Source organism: Sturnira hondurensis, unplaced genomic scaffold (genome assembly GCF_014824575.4).
Source record: "Sturnira hondurensis isolate 20B ecotype Veracruz unplaced genomic scaffold, ASM1482457v3 Scaffold0019433, whole genome shotgun sequence".
Classification (NCBI taxonomy): Eukaryota; Metazoa; Chordata; class Mammalia; order Chiroptera; family Phyllostomidae; genus Sturnira; species Sturnira hondurensis.
In genome coordinates this window covers 710577-720260 of record NW_028092064.1, presented here as the reverse complement: position 1 = coordinate 720260, position 9684 = coordinate 710577, and the positions used below count along the sequence as shown (strand labels likewise).

The window sequence follows — 9684 nt, the reverse complement described above, 5'->3', positions numbered from 1 at the left end:
CCTTCACTTCCTGCTACTTACTCAACCGCTTCCCTTCAGTCTGGTTTGCTCAGCCACAACCCCTCACACTGATTGGCATACAGATCCCGGGCAACTTAGGGAGCCCCACCCTACACACACAGCAGAGAGAGACCTGTGTCTTCTCTGAGCCCAAGGCCTTCCGTTGCCTCCAGGCCAGGCTGAAGGATGAGCCCTGTGGCGTAGGGGGAGTAGAGAGCTGTGAATGGAGATTTCACTGTAAGCTCCTACACAGGTACGTCCACCTCATACAGATCATCCCACTAAACATTCACATAAAAGCCCCTGAAATGGGAACATTACAGCCCAGGGAAATGAGGCTCAAAGGTTTCCTGACCAGCCCCAAGCCTCAAAGCAGCCTGCCTGACTTGGAAGCCCTGTCCCGCCGAGCATTGCATGACTCTTCCCCTTCCGAGGAGCCTGGCAGTGCCCCGTGTGTGCACAGAACTGGGAGGCAGTGGGCTAGGACTTTACACAAATGCAGGACAGAAAGCTGTAAAGTACAGAAAAAAAATTTATTGGAAATCTCTTGAATACATTTTAAAGTATAACAGTATTTCCAAATAAAGTAGGCAGGGGGGAGGGGCTCTGCCACCTGGAGACAGACAGCCGCTCCCAGCCCCTTGCTGGGGTCAGTCTGGGGCTCACACCTTTTATTGTACAGGGCTGAGGGGCAAGGTCCGGCCTTGACAATTGCTCTGCTCCTCCCAGGCTCAGCCTACCTGGCCTCTGGCTGCTGGGGTCCTGAAGACAGGCTGCTGCCTGCACGGGCCAACTACCAGAAGTCAGAGGACAACAGCTAACACAAACTGGCCTTCCCATGCTTGGCCTCAAAAGGAGGGCAGTGGCTGAGACACTGGAGCTGGGTGGGGGACGATTAGTAACCTGCAGTGGGCCTCAACTCTTCTCAGTGCTGCAGCCCTGGGGGTAAACCTGACTGGTTCAGCCAGCGTGGGTGTCCTGTCCTCTGGCCCGAAGACAGGAGGGCAGCTGGACACTGCTGGGAACATTTCTCTGTGGCAGCAGAGCACACGCATAGGGGCAGGGCTCAGGCTAATGGAGCCGGTGTATGAGCCCACTCAAGCCCTCGGAGATCAGCCTTGCAGGTGGGGGACGATGTCACATGCATTTACTAACAAGCGATTGAGGGCCACGTGCTCCCCTGCAGAACAGCTGCTCCCCATAAATACCACGGGCGGACCAGGAGAATCAGGGCAGGCCCAGTTCTCCACACCCAGGACTACCAATGGGCTGGGAGGGGGACAGATGGCACGGGGTGGGGGGGGTGAGGCCAGGCACCTGACTCACTCAAGTAACAACACCTGAAGGGTTAGGTCGATCATACGCCCAGTGTCAGCTTCTCAACAAGGAACCGAGAACCCAGTAAACCTCAGGGCAGCACAGACCCTGGGGTTAAAGGAAGGTGGTGGCCAGGCGCAGGCAAAAGGAGGAAAGGGCCCATGACCCAGCCCTGAGAAACAGGAACACGTACCCCAGAAGGAGGGGCCTGCCTGGACTTCCCTGGGCTCACCAGGGGGCACTACATGCGGCACAACTCGAGGGAGCTGCTGTGTTTAGCACCCAAGGCTTTCCAGGCTGCCCACCAGTCAGTCACTGCAGAAGCCAAGAGATCAATCCAAGGCTCTCACCGGAAAACAGAGGCATCGAAGGTAAAGCCTGTTGTCAGTTCAAATGCAGCAAGGCTGGCTCCCACCTAGAGCACACGGAAGATCCCCAGAGCAGCAACCCGGAGCCTGAGGAACCTCCGCAGGTGGAGGCCCTGCCCCGGGAGGAGGCTCATCACCTTCCCCGAGTGAAAACACCTCACCTGAAACATATTTTCTCTATAAAATACCTGTCTTTGAAAGTAATAAATATTTACCATGTCCTATAACCAAGGAGCGGCAACAGGGGGAGGGGAAAGACAAGAAGAGCCTCTGCTGTGGCCCCCAGGCCTGGAGTCACAGCCTGATGTGACTACAAGGCAGGGGGGCTGAGCAGGCAGCCACGGGGGCTGCTGGGACCTTCTATAAAGGGAGGGGCTAGCACAGCCTTGAAGGGTGGCAACGGCTGACTTTGGAGTTCTCATCTTGGGCGGATGGCATCATATTGCCAAAAATACAGGCACAGGAGCAAAGGGAGGGGAGAGAGGAAGAAGATACAGAACTGAAGGAGACAACAAAGAGCCTGAAGCAGCATTTCCTTCTTCCTCCCACAATGTCTCCTTCCTCTTCCTGCCTCCACACTAGTCTCTGGGCCACCAGCTGGAATGTCAAAAATGGTTTGGTGGTAACAGCAGGCAGGCAGGTGGACGAGGGGCCAGCTGCAGGGCAGCCCTGGGGAAGATGGGATGACAGCCTCATCGGAGCAGCTGCTGACGGGCAGTGGAAGCAGATGGCCCGCCAGAGGGCCCCTTTGTTGCAAAGGGTCTTCCCATCTCCCAGGCCAGAGGGTGAGCCCTTTCAAATGCGCTAACTGGGCTTGACTGCTGCCACGGAGAATCCAGGAGGTGAGAGCAGGGACTTCGGGTCCCCATGGGGGAAACCGGCCTCCCTCCACCTGGCTTGGCGCACGATGAGGGGCGGGAGCAGCTGATAAGTGGGAGGCTCTATGTCTCTTGGGACCACAAAAGGGGGCTGCTGCTGGTACTCGAGGACACCAACTTTTACTGCAGGGTTTCTACAAAGGCATCAAATTCTCGAACATTCTTCTCGTGCACAGCCAGCTTCTCTGGGAGCGAGTCCTGTATCAGGAGGGGAGAAAAAGAGTGTTCATTCGGGCAGGCCTAGAAGCGGCAGCTGCCCAGCCACCTTGGCCTGAACAGAGAAGAGTGCACAGTGAGAGCCCCGCTCAGCAGCGCTGGGCTGGGAGAGCAGGGGGACTCGGGGCAGCTGAGCAGGCAGTGCAGAGAGGGCTCCAGGGTCTTTGGGGACTGGAGAGGGGGGTTAACAGGATAGCCTAGGGAATCCAAGTGCCCCCACACTTAATGAGATAGAAAAGGACCGCACCACCAACAAAAGATTTCTTCACACCCTGTGCTGGGCATCAGGAGCCCCTGGAGGCCCATGAACAGGGCAGTCCCAACCACACTCCTGAAAGATCCTGACTCAGCAGGTCTGTGGTGAGGCCCAGCAATCTGCACCTTGACACCAGTGAAGGAGGGGCAGGGTGATGGGGTGAGAGAATAAAAAAGAAAACCATAGGAATTAAGTTTAACTGCCCTCAGTTATCAACTATTAAAAAAAAAATCTGACCCTAATCACTTGGTCTGCACTGAGTAATTTGCATATGAAGGGTTTAAAGTTGCAGCATGTCCACCCTTTGACCCAGGATGGCTAGGAATGCAGCCAAACACAAAATTGTAAATTTATGATTAAAAATGTTATGAGATTTTTTGTGATTATATGTTGCAACGTATTAAGTTTGTGGCCTGACATCTCTTCTTCCAGTGTGGCCTGGCCCAGAGATGCCAAAAGGTTAGAGGCCCCTGGTTTAAACCATCACAAATTTCCTGAGAGGCACCAGGTATCTGAAATAGGTGGGACAACCCCCTGCCACAGAGGTCACAAAGTGGCCAGACACACCGAGCAGTCCAGGCAGGCCTGGACGGCAGGGCCACCAGCTGGGACTGGCTGCAGCACCTTCTGATGCAGCTTCTTCCAGCCACATTTTAGGTCAGAGGGTGGGGCTGGGGGAGGTATCAGTGGTTAAAGCCTAAAGTCGGAAGCCAAAGCTTTGTTTTGCAGGTTGAGCATGACTACGGCAAGTTACTTGTTCACAGTGCCAGTTTTCTCATCTGTGACCTGGGGTAGCAAGAATCCCTTCCCCTTAGGGTTGAAGAATCACAGAGAGCACTTAGAAAAGCGCTTGGCATGTATGAAAGCCTCGATAAATGTTAATAATGACATCATCACTGTGTTGTTATTATTACTAAGCATGCATTTTCGTTTAATGCAAGTTAAAGGCAGCTGTTCCTAGAATCCTGTTCCTAAAGCCACTCCTTGAATTTTTTAAAATATATTTTATTGATTATGCTATTACAGTCCATTCCTTTAATTTCAATGTAGAAGGTGATACCTCACTTCAGGCAGAGGGACCCTGACATCCCATGACATGGGACACCCAGAGTTTGGGGCTGTTCGGGGCACTCCTCTGCTGCTCAGAGGCAGGGAATCGAGACCACCCTGGGCGAGAGTGGTAACTGTCGTCAGTATCAGCACAGCGGCCCAAACACAAGCAGTACAGCTGCAGGAATGGCCTCTCTAGGGGAGGGGCCAGGCCACCACTGCTCAGGTGCTCAGAGGCCTCAGGACTCTGCTTCCCTGGGCAGCTGGTACCCGCCTGGCAAGCTGAACGGCTGCATGCAACAGCTGTTGGAGCAGCTTGGCTTAGTGGAATCAGCCAGTAGAAAACATCAGGCACCAACATGAGTGTGTAAGAAACGCTGACCGTGTGCAAAAGGAGGAAGTGAGTGCAAGCAAATTCAAGATAAGGACTGCTGGGCAAAATGAAAATGTCCAGTGGAATCAAAAGAAAGACAATGGTCTAAAAGTGTCTCCTCCCTGTCACAGGGAAGATGAGAGGTGTGATATTAGGGGAGTAACCAAAACTTCAGTGTCCGTGGAACAGGAACGACACTGGAAGGGAAAGGGAGGTCATAGGACAAGGGGGGGCGGGGGAGGGGTTTCCATACCAAGTCCTCAGCCATGGACTGGGCCCCGATATCTATGGAGAGGCTGCTCAGCTGAGGGGGGTTCTGAAATTCACGATAGAAGGTTCCCAAGTCCATCGGAAGAATGTCATCTTTAGAAAAGGCCGGTTTCTTCAAAAACAAGACCAGACACAGTTTAGCTTACCATGGACCACCGAGGAAAATCAGATGAAGAGCCCTGTTCCCTTCCAGCAGTCACCAAGGAGAAGGCTGCGCCAGGCTTGTCGAATAGGAGAACCTGCACCTTTTCTCTCCTGGGCAGCTGAGGTCTAACCCTGCTGAGAACACGCCTCTTCCCTGGTCAGGCTCACGTCACCCCCTCCAAACTCCTTTCCTTAGCACAGCACTGCCCATTCAGGCCTGAGCAGACCCGACTGGAAAACCCCGTTTAGAGCTTAACTGCATCATCAACGTCACCCAAAGACACGGTGCAAAACGCCTTACTGTTCATTGCCTCCAAACGTCCGCCCGAGCAGGCTCTGAGGGCAGGCTCCCCACGTACACTGCCCAGCCAGGCGCCACCAGTCCCACCCGGTCCGTCTGTACTGGCCCTACTGACCCCTGGGAAGGAGGTCTTCCCTGAGTGCAATGGATGCCTCCAGGTTTATGTCCCCCAGGGCGGCGAAGTCAGGGGAGGAGACAGCCACTTACAAAGTCCACCATGACGAAGTCGTCGTGAGTGTGGCCGCTGCTGCCCCCACTGGAGCCCTCGGAGTGCAGGCTGCCCTGGAGCGGGGACCCCGTCCCCGGGGAGTCCGGAGGGTTCACCTGATGCAGGTAAGGCAGAGGAAGGGTTCTGTGCCCTGGGGCAGGAACTGTTCACCGTGGAGGGTTCTCGAGGGACCCAACCCTGGCTGCAAGTCCCTCAGCTGCAGGGCACAGCTAATGGTTGGTCTGCAGAGGGACAGGGACATGCCCAGGAGGGACAGGCATTGTGCCACTGGAAACTTTTGACTCACCATGGGGTCGACATCCTCCAGCTCTAAATTCTTGGGAGCAAACATAGCAAAGGGTATATCCAAACTCGTCAAGGTCACCTTAAGAGTCACAGAACAAAGCATTAGTCCTGCCTTCCCCCCAGCAAGTTCACACCCAGGTTGACCACACGGCCCCTCAGGTTCCTCTGGTGGAGACCCCCCCAATTTCCACTGCCTCCCATCACAGGCCTACAGCACAAACAGGGGCTGGGGTTCCTAAGACCCCAGAAATTCAGCTTTGGAAGCATGGCCCACAGTAACTCAGTAACGACTATCCACTGGCTGAGCTGAGGAGGGCCTTCCAGTCTGGAGTCTGGGTGGGGCAACGGCACATTGGGGCCTGGGCGCTATCGGCGGAGTCTAGCCTCCCGCTCTGGCGGGGGGCTTGGCAGATCCCAGAACAGGTCTCCCTGGAGGGATGTCACGGGTTACGAACCCTCTTCACAGAAAACCCCCCACGCATGCACACCACATGCAGGTGGCGTCAGCAGGTATGCAGACCCTGGGTTAAGAGACCTCTCAGTAAGGCCTCACCCTGATGCGACTCACAGGTGGCAGAGGCAGAAAAATCACCTGGTTGGTTGGTTTGTTGACAAAAGCCCCCACTTTTCGGGCAAAGATGGTCTCCAAGACATCGTGGGGAGAGGCCCGCCCCTCACTGCTGTTGGACACGGGTTCGGTGTCCTCACTGGGGAAGAGAGGTAATGTTGGTACTCATTCTCAGGCCACAGCAGAGCCCACCTGGTTCCCCACGAATCTACCCCCCGCTGGGGCCGCAGCCTAGGGCGGGAGTTGCCCCCCACCCCCTGGGAGACGGCAAGTGTGGCCTGGCTACTGCCACTGGCACCCACCCGTGAGCTGAGGGCATGTGTGAGTGAAATTCAGTGTTACAACTGTTTATAACAGGGGTGTCCAATAGCTAGGAACGCGGCCCAGCACAAAATCGTAAATGTACTCAAAACATTGAGATTTTTTTGTGATTACATGTCTCAATGTATTTAATGTGTGACCCAGAAACACCAAAAGGAGGGAAACCCCTAGTCTGAAGCTTGTATGAAATACCGAGTGGCTCCAGTTACCATGCATAGAGCAACTGTGCACACAGAAAAGCAGCTCTCACAGACTGTAATTTAAATGTTAACTACAGAGACAGACTCAAGATTTTAGGTGTTCTCCATCTCCTTATTTTTGTTTTGCTGAGTTATCTAAACATGCCATAAGACAGTATAGTTTACAGTAAATATTAAATTCAAGCCTTAACCTCATAAGGAACAGTGCCACTATGTCACGTCAAGAGTCCCACATCTGACCCTCTAGACAGCCAGAGCTTCCTCCACCTGAGGCCGACCCCCTGGGCTGAGGCCCTCTGGACTCCGCATCACATTCCCTCCCCTCTCCTCACCCCCCCCCCGTCACCCCTCTGTCTGGCGGGGCCTGTCAATGGCACACTCCATCTGGCTGTTCCCCTTGACCCCGGTCTAGCCCTCCAGACCGATGCTGAGTCCTGGATGGCAGGAGGGCTCCAAACAGCAGAAACAGGGCCCTGTACTGTGGGTGCCAGACCAGTGGTCCCCACTCTGGGGCAGCAGGGGACAGAAAAACCCCTCTGGCCAAAAGCAAGGGCTCAAGGTGGGGAGGGGGACTGTGAACGCCAAGTGGCCACTGGACTCCAGCCAGCAGGGAGGACCCTCACTGAAGGGCAGCCTGAGCGCTGACCACCTTCATGTAAGAACCTCCTACTCAGGGTCCTCTGCCTTCAGCTCCTCCTGGACCAGCCCCAGGAGTTGAGGCTCAGAAAACTAGCATGCAAGACGACCAACAGGGTCTTACCTAATGAGGAGGGATAAGAGGATGGAAGTATGGGAAGTCAGGAATGAAAGTAATTATTTTTCCTGATGGACGGTACAAACATTTCATTTTCTAAACAATTCCCCTCCCACCACTCCACTGTGGGAATGAAAAAACAAAAAACAAAAACCCAGGAATTTCTATTACCCGGAAGTTCATTGGGATGTGGCGGGATGATCACGTCATCACCTCTGGGGACCTCCCAGTAGAGGGAGGGCAGGTCAGATCGAGACAGCCCCAGCTTCCCACGGGAGAAGGCGGGTGCAATGGAAAGAGTGAGTGTGGACTCAAAGCCGAGGAGCTGGGCTCGTGCCTGGCCATTCTGCTAGCTAACTGCTCTCAGACGAACTACTTACTCGTTCTGAGATCCTCTATCTTTTAAAAGGAGGTAACAGTGGCGATTTTTGCAGCGTGGGATTATGAGAATTTTCATTTTCTACCTAAATAAATGTCTTTATAATTTAAATTTCACAAAATGTTATCACTTCTGCAACCAAAAGAGACAAAGATTTTTAAAAAAATTTAATGAGAAAAAAGTTACTTCTAAGGACTCTCCACGAGGCGCTGGCATAGCAGAAGAAGAACACCAACCCTAACTACTATCCCAGATTCGCTGTGGCTCCAGACTTCACGGTGAGCACTCTGTTCTGGTCCTCGGGGGACAATGAGGACCGACTCCAAGGGAATAAATCTTGCGGTAAAAGAAAAACACCTGATAAACATTTGCTGCACAAAGGAAGTAAAGGCCAAGCCCCTGCTGTTTACTGTCAGCAGAGAAGCCGCGGGGCTTGGCTTCCTTACATACCAGCTGCAATAGAAGATTCTTATCAGAAACTCAAAGGCTTGCACATTTGGAGCGCAAACGCCAAGCCTGCGCCAAGGCTGAGGGCTGTCCTTACCAATACCGAATAAGGCCGTGTCGGGCAGGACAGGCCCCTGGCTGTCCCAGGCAGTGGCAGAGCCAAGCCGTGGACTCACCTGCTAGAAGGTGTGGCAGCACCGTGGGCCACGTCAGAAGGGGTGTAGGTTGCCACTCTCTCCTGATCAGCCTGGGCACCATGGGCAGGCTGGTTGGGAGCAAGGGGCACCCCACCTTCCTTTCCAGGAACCATTAGCTTTAGGGAAAAAGGAAAAAAACACAGTGAATCATGGCAGCCTCAGGCAGGAGAACACCCTTCAGCCTAGCATGATGCTTTGGACCGTGTCCATCACCAACGCTGCCATCTAGTGAGCAGGAAGCCTTGGCTCTTTGTTCTCTCTGGGACTCAGTTAATGGGAGACATGCATGGTGATGACTCCAGAAGGAAAGGAGCACAAACACTCCGGAAGCACCTCTTTCCTTTCCGAAGTTTAAGGGGCTCCTGCCTCTCAGAGTCATGCTAGTTCTCTGAACTCACCCAAGAGCTCTGCTTCCAAACACTTAAATGAAACTAGCATCTCCAGAGGTACCTCTGCTGGAGGCAGCACAGGCCCCCCCAGGGTCCTCCCGTCTTTAAAGATACCTGGTGAGGATGTGTGGTGTTTAAGCCAGCAGCAAACACTACTGGATAAGCCAGGTCAGCTGATCCAACGCCCAGAGCAGCAGGCTGATAGGAAAGGCGAGAGCTTGAGAGCTAAGCAAGAGAAAAACAAAGAGGGGCAGAGGAAAGGAGGAGGAAAAAACAGGCGACCCTAGAGTACGGCCGATGATCAAGATCAGCAGAGAAGTAGGGAATGGGTCCCCACCTAGACCTGCAAGGGACAAGGGCCTGATGCAAGGCTTAAAGACAGACTAGGCCATTTCTTTTCAGAAGAAACAACAGTCACCGCAGTGGGACTGAGGTTCCCAGCCCTGCAGCCTCACAGAGACCTCCGATGACCTCCTTGCTCCCCTTTTCTAAGCTCACTGTTTCTGTTTGCAGCCCAGCTGATCTGTGGAGCACGAGCCTGGGCAGAACTTGGAGCCAAAGTCATCAGTTTTTCCCAGGTCATTCTATTTTCTACTTTGTCCTTGAGATCCCTTAGAAGCATCAGGCGTCTTCTCTAATCACACCCTCCCTAGCCGCTGGTATGGGAGGGTTCCTATTTATGTTGAAATAGAAAGCATACCACTCTTGGATGTTTATTTGGAAATAAGATATAAATAACTCC

At 53.6% G+C, this 9684-nt stretch overlaps 1 protein-coding gene across 8 annotated transcripts in view; it reads right to left on the bottom strand.

The window, feature by feature from the left end:
- Positions 1-9684, bottom strand: part of ATG13 (autophagy related 13) — a 40185-nt gene that overhangs the window by 2987 nt on the left and 27514 nt on the right. For 5 of the 8 annotated variants that reach the window (XM_037027971.1, XM_037027972.1, XM_037027970.1 and 2 more), the window contains 7 exons: positions 9057-9167; positions 8533-8669; positions 6280-6394; positions 5689-5766; positions 5381-5497; positions 4712-4840; positions 519-2761 (listed from right to left, as the gene is read on the bottom strand). In XM_037027971.1, coding sequence (XP_036883866.1) covers positions 2684-2761; positions 4712-4840; positions 5381-5497; positions 5689-5766; positions 6280-6394; positions 8533-8669; positions 9057-9167 — 765 coding nt within the window. In that variant the 3' untranslated portion in view covers positions 519-2683. Of the gene's footprint in view, positions 1-518; positions 2762-4711; positions 4841-5380; positions 5498-5688; positions 5767-6279; positions 6395-8532; positions 8670-9056; positions 9168-9684 lie in introns of those variants that run through there. The other 3 variants (XR_005063918.1, XM_037027973.1, XM_037027976.1) reach the window with 3 other exon arrangements.